Below are 17,350 nucleotides of genomic sequence, written 5' to 3' on the forward strand. Positions count from 1 at the left end.
GGCTAACAAGTGCTTTAATTTATTCATTAAGAACCATATTAGCAGACAACTCAGCAACTGCAAGCTGGCCTGAGGTCCACATCCACAATGATGCATGATTCAGACTTCCTAATTGAGGTTCCAGCACCTGGTAGAAACCCACATGAAGCTGAGGAGACTTTTACTGAGGGTAACAGACACGGCAGGACAGCTTCCAGAGGAAAAGAGTACTTGCATACCATGAAATAACTTCAGAAATAGAGATCTGAAACAGGAAGTCTGTGAGTGGATAATTGCAGTTTTTTCTTTGCTTGGCACTCAACTGGATCTTTAGCCTGAGGGTATTCCAACAAGCAGGTGGAACTAGGAGTAGTCGTGAACCACAGCCGAGAACTACAGAAAGTGCAGATGATAATGATGCGTCTCTCCCTGCTGTATCTGTCTGAGAACATCCTGGTCTGTTGTTCCCCCATCTGACAGGCAGGCTGACAGATGGGAGTTCCCACTGTGGTAAAAACTGTGCGCAAACCCATTTCCAGCACCTCAGGAGACCCACACAGAGAGCCCTCTTGCTCACTTCACAGTTAACAGGAAGACTATGCAACTGCCAGGCACAGGCACAAGATGGCTGCCGTTGTCTTTGACCAGTGTATGATATCGCCAAACTGATGGTGCTGGTGTTTGCAGGTTGCTGATGTGTTCTACATTAGCGTGCTGTCACAGACACAATTAATCAAAATCCATCTGCTCGTGACTTGCTCTAGTCGATCTCAGAGAAATCTAACGCTGGTTGAAGGTGTTGATCAGACCAGAGGGAAGCAAGAAAAAATAGAAACAACAAGAAAAAAACCCACAGCAACAAATTGCAAGAAAAATGGTTATTTTCGATACAAGGCTTTGATTTGAACCCATGAAAAACAATTAGAAAAGAGGGAAGCAAATGAAAGAGAAGAGCTTTGAGCCCCAGAGAGACATATGAGGTACCAGGATGTCTTTAATAGTGTGTGTAAATGTGTGATCGATAGATCGATAGATAACGTCATGCCGCCTCCCTCCAACTTCACAGATCATTGTGGGCCAAAACATTTGCCAACATTAGGCAGAAAAAAGAACCCATTTGGGGGTTTGGAGAAAGGGGACCTTAGCAAAGGACCACAGGAAAGTAAAGACATGAATGTGTGTGTGCATCCTGCAACCTCCCATCCAGGGAAGCAAATACCTTTTAGCCATGCTAACGGCGTGGCTCTAGGGTCAGTTGTTCCAGGCTGGAATATCTCAACAACTACTTAGACTTTTCATGTGGTGCCACCATGAGATTGACATTTGCTGCTTTTGCTCAAGAGGTAGAAAACCTATGACCAGAATGTACTGTGTTGCTTCCTCATCGGCTGGTGATGCTTGACTCTCGGCTTCCTCTTCCTCCTTACGCTGTTATTCCTCCCAAATGTCTGATTCTAGCGATAAAAAATTGTTCCTTTACAATGGACAGACAAAAAATGCAAATGTACAATCTGTAGTTCGACCACCAGCCCTTGAGCCGGCTAATGTTCACCGAATGACAGCATGACTCAAATAAGCAGGGAGCTCTGGGTGCAGGCAACATGGAGGAAAGCTACACATGGCTCATGGTGCATATACTATCCAATCAAATCAGCAAAGTTTCCTTTTAAAAAAACAGAAAGGAAAAGAGGAATTTTTAGAGCTCTGCTGCTCCTGACATCCCACAGAATTAGACAATGTGAGGAGAGGAGCTAGTGGAGGATGCAGATGAAGAAGAAATGAAGAGGAAGAGGAGGAGGAAGAGGAGGAGGAAGGGGAAGGCAGAAGGATATTGTTGGAAGAGTAGAGAGAGGGGGAGGAGGAGGAACTAAAGACATTCAAGACAGGGGGCGTACAGTTGAACCTGTAAAAAAAAAAAAACACCAGAAAAACAGGTTGAAGGGCAAGAAAAGAAAGCGTGAAGAGGAGAAAGTGAAGAAGTGTGAACGGAAAATAAACTAAGCATTCTTTTGATAATTGGGCTTGCTTTTAAATTATAGAAATGATTAAATGGGGAAATTAAAGATTGATTGAATGACTGACTCCACAAAGAAATCAACTAGCAAAACAACGTCTAGTATTACCGTGACAGCCTGATGTAGTTAACAGGTGGCAATTGAACCAAAATAATCCGAACCATCCATTCAACTGTTGATTGTTCCGTCACAAAGAGGAGGCGAATGAAAACTACAAAGCTGCTACGCCAAAAGACTACCGCGTGTCCTTTTGATGAACTTGATTCATGGATTCAGTGGTGCTGCAGGGAATCTAACATTCTTTACAGGGTGAGCCATACACTTCCATTGGTTGAGGCAAGATCCACTTTCCACCCCCACCCTTCGGACTTAGGTCACACACATATAACTACCAATAAAGGCTCAGATATATATTTTGCCTGATAAAATAAAGGTGTTCTCCCCCTCAGTGTGTCCTACACCCTCTGTCTCTGCTCGAGGAAGGTTGCTGGAGGTTTATGAGGTATGGGTGAGCTCTTGAATACAGAAGGTAAAGAGGGCTTTGCAATCTGCCTCACCTGTATACTTTCAACAGAGCAAAGCATGGAAGGAAACAAATTCATGATCACCTTGTTTAAACAGACATCTCCTGCATGTTGTCAAAATATTCCCATAATTGAGAATATGTGGCGCACTCATAAATAGATCGCTTTTGTATTGCTTCCATTAGTCTGTATAATGGAAAAAAAAGGAGCAGCTGCAGTTTCAAGGAGGATTCATCTCATTAAAACCTAATAATTGAAACTAAACCAGAGTGACAAGGTAAGGTTTTTCCACACATTTTACTGACTACGCAAGCTTCTCCTACATCCCTGTCAAAAACAATACCTAAATGTGAAAAGGACCTGTTATTAAAATATTCTGTTTTCTGTTTGAATTGAAGAAAATGTCACATCACTCTACAAATCTCGGCAAATAACACGGCGCCTGCTACCAATCCTTAAGTGCATATTGGTGCTTTAGAAAGACAGAATGTTGGTGAAATTGAATTTTGTTGAAAAGAATAGTGCTGGGTGGCAGACTGCATGTACATCTGCAGCATAATCAGAATGCATTAACAGGTGTGTGTGTGTGTGTGTGTGTGCTATTTAAAAACCCTACAGGAGACAACATAATGCTTACGCTGCAGGAAAAGGATACCAGTTCAGAGGAAATGTAATCCCAAACACTGACCACAAACACAGGTATTAGATTGAATGCATAATTTGCAGCATTTCTTCAAATAGCACTCTAGTGATTAGCATGTGGAACTGTGCCTTCTTTCATCAACATGAGTTAACCTGCTAAGCTACAAATCCTCTGTGACCTTCCTGCAGATCATCTGTATCATACGTCCAAAAAAATCAAGACAACCACATCAATACTGCATTTAAACCCGTAGAACCTATGTTCTGGCTACTTGGGGACATCATAGGGAACACTACATAACATAATACCTTTATAATATACTAATAATTCTACTACTTTTAAAGTTGGTGTGGTGAAACATTTTAATAACAGAATTCATTTGGAATTGTGTTTCTGGCCACCTGATCTCTACTTTTAGCTCTGATTTGGTCTCCACCAACTACTGAGTGAAATAGCTTTTTGCCAGCTTTGTCTGTCTGCCTTTTGGTGCCGGGTACTTAGTGTACAGGGGATCTTTAGAAGATTTTCGCTGAACACCACTGTGGCAGAAAATGATGATGAGGATGAGAGCGGTGGGGGTGAACCACACAGTGAGGTTGAGTGTCAGAAGATCAGAACAATGAGCTAAAAGTTGCTACAAAGCTCTGTAGAGCTGAGAAGAAACCGCAGAGTCGAGTGATAATTCTCTGTGGGGATGTCAAGCAGTCATGTGATCCATTATCATTCTAGAAATATTGATTACGGCTGTGTCAAAATAACACGAGTAAAGATCTCTGTGACCAAACTGCAAATCAACTGTGGCACATAAGCTAGAAAAGATATGAAAAGACAGCGCAGTCAAATAAGCCACGTTGGGAGCAGTGTTCATGAGATGATGAATTACGGCAGAGTTAAAATCAGATTTACTATCAGAGATACTATCTTACTAATTTGGAGAATAACAGCGAGAAGCCACAGTGGCACTTGATGTTATGTTACCACAGCCAGAGGGAGAAGGAGATATATATATATATATATGAACAGTAAGGTCTAAAAAAAAGTCAGATGCAGGACAAAGATTCAAGCCCACCAATAATAAGATAATAATAAGATGTAAAATAAGGCCTCCAAGGCCCATTGGAAGGAAACAGCTCTCCTTTTTTCCAGGCTCTCTTCCTCACAAAGAGCAGCCATCAATACAGCAAACGCAGTAAGCTTTTTATCACTTGAGGACTCAGCACAAGTTCTTTAAGAGTGGCGGGTGGTAACCAGATATAAGCACTAAACATCTAAGTTTGAGGCAACCTTGGAAAATCTGTCTGACTACACAGTAGGAGGAAAACAGGACAAACTGCAGCTTTTATCTCCATCTTTTATCACAATTACTTCCCTTATTCTGTTCGCTTCATCTCCCACTACCTTCTCATGTCAACTCCCTCCCTCCCACTCGTCCTCTTTGTGTGTCCCTCCTTAAACACTTGACGAAAAACTCAGCCACAGTAGGAAGAGTCTTTCTCTCTCCCCTGTTTCATGTGAAAAATGAGTCGCTGACAAGTCCTGAAAATTGGCTTTGAGCGTAGTAAGGAAGCCAGTGAGCAAATGATTGAGGGTAAGGGTGGGGAGCAGAGGATGTAGAGCAAAGTAGACCTGAATGAGACTGAAAGAAGGAGGGGAGGGGAATGTGGAATGATGGGGAAAATGAAGCCTGAAAGGAAGAAGCAGACAATTAGAGATCCAAACAAAATGGGTAAATATAAATTGAGAGTAACAAGGGAGAGGGAGCAGAGCAGAGAGGGGAGAGGAGGTTGGGCAGACTGACAAATTATGTCCCAGCCCAAGATCTAATCAGATGTCTTGAGGCTAAAGCAGAGCTCATCATACTCCCTCCTGACTCCCTCAAAGGGACGACTCAATCACTAGCAAAATCCTCATGCCACCATCCCATCCCCACAGAGGAATAGAGCGCTGAGCCAACTCCCCACCCTACCTCTCGGATTCCATTTCCACGTGCTAACGACACACCTTTGAAGTTTTTATTGGAGGGCAGCTCGCTGATGAAGTGACACGGCGGGACTTCACATGAGCTGTGACTGCTGTGCGCCCTTCAGGAGACCACATGTCTCACTCTTTCTTTACGCGGGGTTCAAATCCAGAGGATGTACGGACAAAGACGCTGTCACCGGGGGAGAAGAAGACGCAGCAAACATACTGCGGCACTTAACAGCAGACTGACGCTTAAATTCAGCATAGAGATTTGGGATGTGATGCAGCAGAATAAAAAATTAAAAAAAAGTCCTGTATGAGACCAGCTGTCAAAGTAGTAAACGTTTAAATTTCAGTCTTCTTTATTATTATCTGTTTTCAGTAGCTCTTTGGTTAGGTTTAGGCACCAAAACTACTTGGTAGGTTTAGGAAAGAAATCATGGTTTGGGTTAAAATAATAAGTCAAATACAAATATAAAAGGCAAGGTACATTAAACACAAAATGTATTCTTTTCAATATAAACCTGGCTGTAAATAGCATCTGCCATAAAATAGAGGGTGCACACACTGAATTTCACACCTGCACAATGTCATGGAATTCAATAACATAGTTTTGTAATGCCTTTGAGAGACTAAATTAGAACTTTGTTGTGCCAGAGAGGTGAATTTCCTTTTCTCAGCAACAACAATATAAAGAAAAGCATTTCTTATTTTACAGAGACATATTTCATGTCATTAAAAGATATATATTCATGCTATAATGATAATCAGTGTATGTTGTGTGTATTGTTTTACAAAATCAACGCTTCTCATTAAAATGAACTTCTCTTGTTATTGTTATTGTTGTTAAGTCTAAGATCCAGATCTATGATCTAAAAAAGATCCAGTCAATAAACAGATATATGGTTTATTAAGTTTTGTTTCATGCTTGGTATGAGAAACAGACACACTGTCGTATATCCATTCATCCACCATTTTTCTAACCCCGCTTTATGTTCACCAACTTATCATGTGCATTAATTAAAATTGATGAAAGAACTTTAAAAAAATCCAGTTTTATTCATAAAAATGTTTAAAAGGCTTAAAAAAGTGTTTGTCCTCCCTCTTTAGCCAAAAGGTCTCAGTTTTGAACCCTGCCATTGCCAGCACATGCCCATCAGCAGCCATGCATCTTGTTTAAGTGCCATTGAACAAGATACCAAACCACGGCCTCCCCATTGTGGCTCGCTCTGGATAAGAGCACTGACTTAAGTACCTAAAATGGAAATGTAATGTAAATTACGCTGATGGCGAAGTTGATGTGGCGCCCGTGCTGCAGACTGCAGCAGTAAAAGCAGCCTCTGTATCTTCCCGAGGGTGTTTAATCTATGACTGATGGAAGTAAGACCAAGACAACGATTGTAATTATCATCATCATCATTGTAAAACATTCATCATTACCATCATCAACATAATAGTTATCTCCCTCTGTCACCAACCAGTCATTATCATAACCATAATCACTCACATGCGCGCCCGCACACAGTATCACAACTGTGCATGCGTGACAACACACACATGCACATTTAGAAAAAATGCACACAAGATCATCAGCATTAACCACATTAAAAAACAGAAAATCCATCCGTCTATGAATGTAACACCGGCACGCGCACACAGCTACACGCATACAATCGTGTTCAAGTTCGCATTAATGCATATGGATGCGTTATCTCATCAGCATAGCTAACGTAGCCCATCACTATGCGGTCTATGCCTCTGGCTAATCAGAGCAACTCATACTGAGCAGGTCTGAATGTAAAGCTTACCGCCTCGGCCGCCACAAGCCTCCCAGGCTAACCCAGCTATGCCCAATGGCAAATATAGAAATTAAAGGTGCTAACACATTTCCCACATTGGATTTCTCTGGAGGATGGCAAGACCATTGCAGGCAGCGGTGCACACATCTGAAAGAGTGTCAACGAGGACGTCTCAATTATTCATTGAGTGGCTGATTTATGTGGTTTCATATGGTGCATATTAAAGGCTTTGGGAGGCACAGGGAAGCGAAAGATGGTTTATGTAACTGCTATTAATTGGGGCCCTCTATCACTCTCCTGCTAAAGTACACAAACAGCTACGGTTAAAGGTGCTGTACTATGCACGAGGACATGCATATGCAGAAAGATAATACAAAGGTACTTTTAAAAAATGCAGTGGACATATGCCTACCTACAGTATCTTTTCAACCTGGCGCAGTTCTTTAGAAATAGAACAAAAGTGTGAAGGACAGCGAGAGGAAAAGAATGAGGAAGAGAAAAGTTACAGTAGACATTATCCAGCCTCATTAGCATAATTAAAACAGTGAGAAGTTTGCAGTGTGCCCCTGACTTTGTGTGGAAATTACAGTATAGCCTCAGCTTTCTGCTGATCAAAGAGAATTGCTCATTTGGAATATATGCACATATATCTATTAAATGTATATGCAAACCAGCCAGTGAGTTGTGCATCAGAGGCGCCAGTTCTCAACTTTGGCATGCAGCTATTTGTATATACTGTTATTTACACAATCTTCATTCACGCTGGATTCTATTGGTACTTGGTACGTAGATGGTGTTTGTGTGTGCGTGCAAAGACGCTCAAGTACATGCAGATTTGGACTTGATAGGTTTTTTCGCAATGAACTGTGCTCAATTTCTCGTCTGTGGAGTAAATACAGCAATGAGGTGTTGGTCTTTGTCTCATCGGGGGGGAAGTGGTGTGAAGATAAATTTGTGATTCATTGCTGTTGTCAAACTGCTGAGGAACTGTGAGGGTCCCACCCCTTTTGCCCTGGAAAATCATCATCAGGAGAAACACCACCTTCACAACATGTGTAACAATGGAAAATGATTGGGAGAAGACTGACAAAAGAGTGGGAGGTAAGGCAAAAACGTTGGAGGGGGCAAAAAAGGAAAGAAAAGACTGATTGATGACAAAATAAAAAAGACCCAGATAATAAAGGAAAGAAGAGTAAAGTAGGAGGGGGAGAGAGGTAGAGAGATGGATGATGATGAGGGACTAAATCCATGAAAGGGGCAGTAAACACTGCAAATTTGTTGGGCCAAAACTCTTAAATAACATTTAGTTCCATTGCCAGCTGAGGCATTAAGAAAAAGATGAAGGTGACTTATCTGGGATTCTATGTTGGTGTGGGTGTTGTACAAGTTATTAAAAGTTGTGGAAGGTGAAACTTTTCCACTTCATGCTGCCCTAACATCACTGGCATATTAGGAGTGTGTATGTATGTGTGTTTGGAGATGCTAAGTAGTTGCTAATCAGGTCTTTTAAGGCTGCTTGTATACCAGCTTCTCCCTCTTCTGGTGTAAACTGAGGTGTGAAGGTGAAGATGTTTCTCTGTGTGTTTTGGTTAGCGGTTCCCCAAGCTGCATTTATTAGGAGTTCACGCTACATGAGACTTGTGAAATTATTCAGAAGGCCACTTAGAGTGCCCAAATACATCTATGCCAACGAGTAATCCCAAATACATTTGTCTCCTTTTTGTTATCAGACAAAACTTCATCATAGTTTGATGCTGTCAGCTGCCGTACAAAGCGTATATCCCTCCCACTGCTGCAGCACCACAGGTATGACACCTAGTAATCAACGACCTGAAAGCTCCCATCAGACAGCAGCACAGCAGTGGGTTTCTCAGCAGGGCTGCCCCACAGTGTCTGACAGGAAAAACATAAAATACCCTGAGCTAAATAGCCTGACTAAGAATTAAAGGTTTTTATGCTGTGTTACATTTGAACAGGAACTTCACTGACTATCCTGGAACTTAAAACTTGAAGGCTTCACCATTGTCACACTCAAAAATATGATGAAGACAATGAGACAATACCTCTTTAACTCAAACAGGTCGATACCCAACTATAGGTGGTATCCAGCATCCAGAAGATACAGCTGTACTCCACTGCAGTGTTTTGAGTGTTTTGCATGCTAACATTTTTTTTAAATGACCATCCTAGCATGCTAAGCAGGTATAATGTTCATCTTGTAGCACTTTACCATGCTAGCATTTGACTAAAAGTGAAGTACAGCTGGGGCTAATGAGAATATCATTAGTTTTAGTGAAAGTGTTGGACGAATTAAAATTGTGACCAGATCATGGCGTTAGATGAAAAGTTAAGGGATAGTCCGAAGTTAGGTCAATTCATCCTGAGGAGTACATGAATATTTGGACCCCATTTCATGGCAATTCATTCAACAGCTGTTTCACAAAAAACCAACCAACCTCAAGGTGGCTCCAGAGGAAAAGTCTGAGGATCACAAAAGTCCATTGAATACATCACATGGCAACCGTGAATGTCTGCGCCAAATTTTGTGCCAATTTATCAAGTAAATGTTGAATAATTGCAATGGTTACGTGAACATGTTGACCTGCTGGTGGCTCTTGATAAAAGCTCAGGGGATCAGGAAAGTACTCAGGATTCATCCTGTGGGCACCATGAATATCTGTACCACATTCCTGGAAAATCCAACAGCTGCTGAAATATTTCAGTCAGGATTTAAGTTGAACCACTGACGTTGTCATCCCTAAATCCAAATGCTTCAGTTCTTAGCTCCATATCCCAAAGTCATTTTTTCCTGCATATGAGCTTTAGCTGACTGCTGTATTGAACACACAACTCCACACAGCCACAAACCCTGATAACATACAACTACCCGCCACCTCATTTATTGGGAAAAAATAGTTCCTCATCAGGCTCTGAGTGATGCTCTTTCCACAGCGCAATGCCACCCTAAAATACACAGGTGATGAAAACACAGGCACTCCTGCACACACCAAATGACTGTGTTCGTTGATGGCGTGGAAACGATTCCTCCTTCTCACCTCTCCTGATAGCCTCTATTGTTGGTATTGTGTGGGAGGGAGACACTGATTTGCCGCGGCCGGTATAATTCTCTCATTATGAGTTCAGAGGGGAAAAGAGGCACATCGAGGGATGAAGGCCCACAGGCAAGGCGTGCCACAAATCACAAAACCCCACTGATAATGGAGCATATCCATCAGTCTCTCGCTCTCCATCTCTGTCTGTCCCTTGTCATCCATCCACTGAGTCTTAGATGGAAGTCATTTCAGAAAGCTTGAAGTGAAAAGTGGCTCTGACGAAATGCAAAGAGAAAATGGACTACAAGTAGTTTTAGCGCTGCCAGAATGCCATGCAATCTGGAAGAGGGCGGAGGGACGGAAAGGGCGACTGGAAAAGAAGGGCAGAGAGAAGGAGGGATGACGCAGGAGGCAAAGAGAAGAAAATTCAGACATTTGGGGACACACAGTGTGAGAGGTGGTGGTTAAATCAGCCTTTCCTCCTCTCTGGGTGAGTTTAGCAGCAGCACAGAGCTGGTAGCATGTGTATTTTCAACCACAAAGCTGCTGTGACCTAACGTAGACCCCGACTTCTAAAGCTCCATTCACTCTCCAAGCCTCCCAAAACCCTCTCTAGCTTCAGCTATGGCTCATTGCTCTCATCATTGGTTCAATTTTCTAAGCATATGCGCATGTGTGCAAGTGCAGGAATGAGAAAAATACTGAGAGAGAAAGTCTGTGCACCCACTTGAGGGTATTTTAAACACACCCCTGCCCTCCTCTCATGATACTCTCTGGTCTTTAAGACTGTTGGCTTGATGTTCAATCACCACAACAACCTCACCTTAACAACAATGGCTCCCGTAACCTTGGCCATCCATTAGCCTGTCTAAGAACAAAAGCTGTTTCCATAGGGAGCCATTAGACGAATATAGCTCTGGAAAGGGAAGTATCCAACACGCCAGATGGGCTGAGCTTTCTACCAGCTCCAGGGCTGGACAACAGTCTCACAGAGACCATTATTGAGAGGGAGAAATTAGGCTAAACCAATGCGACACATGGAAAACGTTCAGGTTCAATGCTGGAGTCAGTCCATGCATATGAAACTGCAGAACACTGATTATCACCCAAAGCAAGGCAGATACGGGCACACTCCATTGTGTTTCACATACTTTTAACCAAACGATTAGCATATTTAATCAACCCTCACGACTTCCACTGTTTGCTGATGTAATCTGTACCTTCATGTTGGAGATTTGCTTCGGTTTGTATGAACTTTACATTTCTCAGAGTTCCAGAACCAAGCGTCCGACTTTCTGAAAAATAAATACCTGATGATCTTTGAAGTCATTTGACAACTCTTACCTCTGGTTTGAAGGTATTTCCACTGTTTTTGTAACCTTCACTTTTTTCAACCATCTGGATGGATTCATAATCCAGGTAACCAGAAATGACATTTGTCTCTGATCCTTGTGTAAGACAAAATATCAGAATGTGAAGGCTATTTTGCAGGAAAATATAAAATACTGGAGTGAAACATCAATATATAGACATGTATATCTAATAATACAATATTTTATTTTGGTTCACTTTGTACAGAGTGAACAAGAGGACATGCAATTATTGGCTACCAACAGTATGAGAAAGAGGCACAACTTGAGAACCATGTTAAAAATGTTGTTTACCACACAGCGAGTGGAATATTTTTACATCCAGATGGGTAGAAGAGTCTTCGGGAAATACCTCCCGAACAGCTGTCTGTAAGAGTTGTTAAATGACCAATGATCACAAGGTATTATTTACTTTTAAGGAAATTGGATGCTTAGCTCTTTTATGCAAATGTGTTGGTAATACATGGGCTCAAAATGGGGCTTGTTAGTGATATGCTGCGTTAGTGCCACATCACTCTGTGGTGAGTCCTCCAAAACTGTGCTTTTATAACAGAACCATTATAATGCACCCACCTGTGAGTCCTGTAGCATAAATAAGCTGCCAAATTGCAGGGAACAACTCACTTTCCCAACGCTGCCCTGCAATTTAAAAGTGAGCTGCTTTGCACATGAGAAACTTACCACCACAAAATGCCAGAACGCATCAGCATGAATACATTTTCACCACATGTACTGACGGAGCCCAACATATATTTTATCAGAGTGTCTGCTTTTCAATAAAGAAAAACTGACCAGAAAATCCCTGTAAGGGGGTCTGAAGATGTAAGCGACAGGAATGAGAGGAATTAAAACAATGCATCTCGTTCGCCATTGTCATTCTTCTGTCCTGTCGGTAGGATGGGAATAATTTCACACAGAAAGGTGTCAGATAGCTCTCAGCTTGAGCCTCGAGCTGTGAATTTACATCTATTATGTATAAGAGTGAGCCGGCTGAGCTCAGGAGCCAGCCAGTCCTGACTATCAGTTAGAGCTGAGGATGTGTCACCTGTCTCTTCCCGTCCCATATGGTTTCCCCTGACTAACAGTACAGCTGTACCTCCTGGCTGCAGAGCAGATAACAACACAGTGTGTGTATGTGCGTGTTATTCTGTCTAACAAGTGGTTCTGTACAGTGTGAAGAGGTGTGTCTACTGTACCTGCGCTTTCATGTGTTTCTAGATGTATTTGTGTGTTTGTGTATCAGTGTAAGTGTGTTTTCTTGTGTGTATTGAGTGTATTACACCCAATAAACTTTATATTTGTGTCGAGACATGTGTATAGATGTGTTTTTATTCATGTGTCAGTGCAATAGTCTGTGGGTGTGTGTGTGTCTGTCTCACAAAGCCGAACCAGGGGACTGAATCTCTTAGTGTTTGAGCGTGTGTGTGTGTGTGTGTGTGTGCGTGTGTGTGTGTGTGCGTGTGTGTGTGTGCATGCGTGCCTTTCTGTCTCACAGGAGCGAACCGGTGGACGGCTGTGGTGAGAGAGCTGAGGTGTAAAACCTTGTTAATGTGACAGACACAGTAAAACAGTCACCGAGGGACTGAGCCGCCGTTGTCTGCTCTGCTCGATAACTTGACAGATACAATAAGAAGCAGCAGTTCAGTTTGTTAAGCTGCTCTAGAGTTCAGCTCCCAACACACTTAACTTAGCTAAGTGCCTGGCACAGAGCTCAGGAAGCACTGTTTTAGTTAAGTGGAGTTGTGCGGCCATCAGTGGCTTAGATACAATACGTTCTGATTAGACTTGATTACAAAGTTGCACAGACTGCAGCGGGAAGCGCTGTTTGACCTAGTACCAATCAACAGGAAAAAGGGGTTGTCACTTTAACATTCTTCTGTGATGTGAAAGATCAGTAAAAAAAAAAAAAAAGCGGCTAAAACATAGTACTTTTTTTCTTTTGGCATTTGGAAATGGCATAATGTTCTAGGCAACACATTTCTAAGTCTAACATTCTTCTGATCACTTTATTTACATGATGGCCGTATATTTGACTCTCCAGCCACGCTAGCAGCTGTAGTGCAGTGAGGCTGTATTTAGGCACTCTGGTGCTCTGAGCTAAATGCATGCTCACAATAAAAATGCTAGCATGCTGGTGTTTCGCAGATTTAATGTTCACCATGTTCATCGTCTTAGTTTAGCATGTTAGCGTGCTTACATTTGCTGATTAGCGCAAAACTTAGAGTACAGCTGAGGCTGATGGGAGTGCCATTAGTTTTGCAGGTATGTGGGCATAAACCAAAGTTTTGGACAAATTCAAATCTTGACCCGATGATGGTACTACATGACTACAGGTCAGAGGATCACCAAAGTTATTAGAATCCACACCGAGGGGTACGTGAATGTTTGCAGCAAATTTCATTTAATTGGTTTTCAAGACAATTTATAACCAAACTAATGGTGGCGGAGGAGGAGTCAGGGGGACCAGGAATGTCTGATGAATGTTTCACTCAAATAACTCGATTGCAAAAAAATCTCTTGACTGTATTTGATTTCATCAGCTATTTTGTCCTCTGGGTAGGGTTTCCCACAGCAAGCATGATAATATGTCATTAAGGTACTATACCCTCAATTCCACTACAGGTCGACCTCTACTTGTTAAACAGAGGGCACTGCTCAGACAGACAGATATTAACGTGACTGACTGTACCTGATAGACGTGGTAGGCGTTGGCAGCTCTGCCCTGCAGGAACACAGAGGGGATCCACACGTTGATGAGAGCGCGATGAGCCCTGAGTGACACAAACAACAAACCATCCTCACTGCCATCGTCATTACCATCATCATCATCATTATCGCTGGCAGCAGCAACAGTGTGTCAGCACTACGCTTGGACAGCTACAGCAAATTACAGCTCACTCTGGTAAAACATCTCGAAATCTAATTTAGTCATGATCTGAGAGTGGAACGAATGAATGAATGTATGAAATCAAACAGTGCTTGAGCTTTGCTCACAGGTAGACTTGAGAAAAAATGACTGGGATACAATTATTCCGGGGCAACACATATTTTACATGGATGGGAAGCAGCTTTACAAAACAAGAGACACTCCGGATGTTGCAGTCAATCAATATAAAAAGAAGGAAGATTGGAGAAGGAGAAAGAGAGAGAGGCAGAATGACGCGGGAGGGAATAAAAGAGGAAGAATAAAGGAGAAATATTCTTACGTCTCAAAGTCTGACAGGCTGGGGTCATCTGATGTCTGGCTTAAATCACCTGGAACCTGGAAAAAATGCTAATGATTATGAGAGAAACAACTGGACGACATTCATCACATACAGACCAAAGCCATACCCAAATTTACACACACACAAACACACAGACTTGTGACGTCCAATATGCAAGTAGTTCCCCACCAGGGGTACGCGTACACCAGGGGGTACTTCTCCAGTTTGCAGGTGGTACGTGGAAAGATTGTGAAGCTCCAGTAATTAGAAAGAAAATTATATACCTAAATATTTGTGCTGAGGAGGAAAATAAACAGCAAAAATGGGTTTACAAATTGGCGTGATGCTAAACTTTAGTCATTTATCGTCACAATAATCAATCAAGAAGCAACAGCAGGCCGACTGCACAGTGCACAGCTCCCTGAGACTATAGCAGTACACCCAGTTGAAACACATGGCTAAAAACTATGATATGAAATGCTAATTTATATGTAATTCATAAAGAGTAGGTAAATGCACACAAAATACAATACACTGTATTGCGCCCTCTGCGTCTTCATTCACATATGTTGTGTGTGCGATGCTGTTGTTGTTGATGAGTGGTTATCCTGATCTGACACCCTTTATCCAATTGTGTGTGTGTGTGTGTGCAAGTTCGTCAGGCTTGCGATTTGTTTCACTCTAAGCATGCTTCCAGGTCCCTCGAGGAACCACATGACCAGGCCCAGATGTTGGCCCTCTGGATGAGACAGCGTGTGTGTCCGTCTTCCCACCATCTCTCTCGTACAGAGGTGGCCCGTCAGCTTCTCAGCTCTCCCACAGAGACCATCTAAACCTGAGCTATGTCACCACACAGGCCCCTTCAGTGTGGTGTCCAGCCTCCAAGCTTTGATCAAACCCTCCAAGTCTCTCACACACACACACACACCAAGAAAATAATACAGGAGTGAGAGGAAGAGAGAGAAACAGTGGAGGTGGGGAGAAAGTGAACCAGGCTTGTTCATCTGTAGCTCTTGGGAGCCGGAAGCATGCAGTAATCAGGATAGATGGACACACACACACACACACACACACACACACAGAGTGAGTGGTCCAGCAGAGCAGGGCTGAAGCTGGGGGATAAGAGGTCCTATCTTGAGCCTGGGGCTCTCATCACAGCTGCTGTATCCACTCACACTGTGGACAGTGTGTTTGTTTGTGTGTCCAAACCGCTTCGAGCTCTCCTGAGCATGACCAGATGTTGGCATTATGTGTGTGTTTGTTGTTATTGTTGCGAACAACTTTAAAAGTGCTGAGAAAAGCTTGTTTGTTTGAAGTATCCTTTATCAGCAGAGATGGATGGTTAGTATTAGCGGCGTTTGGTTGATAATAAAAGCACCACCTACAGAAAATCAAACCTCATCAACAGAAAAGTAGAGAGATGTAAGCACATACTGCTTGACTGACAGACTGTCTCTGGGAACTGCGGTGCAGAAGTGCCAAAGAAAAACAAAAATAGAGGAATCTCACAGATGACAGCTTCAAGGAAAGTGCAGTTAACTGTTACTGGCAGGCATTGACCGGAGAGAAAAGTGAGCAGAGCACCACTGCAAAAACAAACAGGTGGAAGTGGAGACGAAAATCAAACAAAGTCACTGGGAGGAGAGTTTGAAGGAATGGCAGGGTGACAGAGAGGGGAGGCAGGAGGGGAGAAGAGAAAACCTGCAAAGAAATCAGATGAGAGGGGACATCTGCGTGTGTGTGTGTGTGTGTGTGTGTGTGTGTGTCCGGTCACTTACTGGTCCTCTCAGGTCAATGAGTTCCTGTCTCATCTGGACAATGAGGTGGTCTTTGGCCATGAGGGAACGGTACAGCCGCTCATTAAACTCTATCAACTCACCGTGCATCTCAGCCACCTGCAGCACAAACACACACACACGGAAGAACAGAAACATAACACACACAAAAAAAAGTGAATTAATTGTGCTGTAGATCGCAATGCACACAATTATTCTTTTAAAAAATGGACCATAGACAGTCGTGAAAATGTGGTATGAACAGCGGAGAACATTCAAAAAATATTCTCAATTCTCAGTTTCCGTTTAACACACAAAAGGCCGAAGCACTCCAGGTGAGACGTAATGAATTCTGACAGCAAGACAGATTCTGGGAAACAGTCAAACCCCTGACAGAGATGGGAGGGAGAGAGGGGTGAGAGACTTAGAGAGAAACAGACAGAAGGGGAGGGAGAGAGAGAGTGAGGGGGTGAAACCAGTTCATATCCTAAACAGTCAGACTCCTGCCAGCTTGCTAATCAATTGTCATCAGCTCTAACTAACCTTGACGTGGTGCTATTCACATCTGTGTGTGTGCTCATGCAAATATGGGCAGGCTATTCTGTGTATGTATGTATGTATGTGTGTGTGTGTGTGTGTGTGTGTGTGTGTGTGTGTGTGTTTCCCGGCCTGTCTGCCTAACCAGGCCGGACAGTGTGGACAGGTCTCTGTCAGGAGACTGACAGCTGTGACACACACTGTGCTGTATGGAGGACACCTGCTGTCACAGCCGCTTCGGCAGAGCACCGTCGCCGGCTGACAGGTGAGCCGAGCGGCAGCGCCACTGTTGCTCCAACACCGACCTTCAGACATTAACTTATTCACATCCCATTTAGGAGCCCATACACTGCCATAAAGGGGGAGGAGGGGCTCCTTATGTAATAACAACAAAAGTGATGATGATCACAATAAACCGCAAAATGCGCATAGGTTTCTGTTTTGATACCAGTTTATATCCAGATATTCATATTATGACAATGCCCTA

General features: G+C 42.9%; 1 protein-coding gene across 1 annotated transcript in view; it reads right to left on the minus strand.

Moving 5' to 3' along the window:
- snx29 (sorting nexin 29) overlaps nt 1-17,350 on the minus strand; it is a 128,948-nt gene that overhangs the window by 29,257 nt on the left and 82,341 nt on the right. Inside the window, exons 16-18 of the mRNA XM_070851896.1 lie at nt 16,330-16,446; nt 14,552-14,607; nt 14,035-14,116 (exon numbers count right to left, since the gene is read on the minus strand). Of these exons, the coding sequence (XP_070707997.1) occupies nt 14,035-14,116; nt 14,552-14,607; nt 16,330-16,446 (255 nt within the window). The remainder of the gene's footprint in view (nt 1-14,034; nt 14,117-14,551; nt 14,608-16,329; nt 16,447-17,350) is intronic.

Source organism: Pempheris klunzingeri, chromosome 20, assembly GCF_042242105.1.
Source record: "Pempheris klunzingeri isolate RE-2024b chromosome 20, fPemKlu1.hap1, whole genome shotgun sequence".
NCBI classification, from domain to species: Eukaryota; Metazoa; Chordata; class Actinopteri; order Acropomatiformes; family Pempheridae; genus Pempheris; species Pempheris klunzingeri.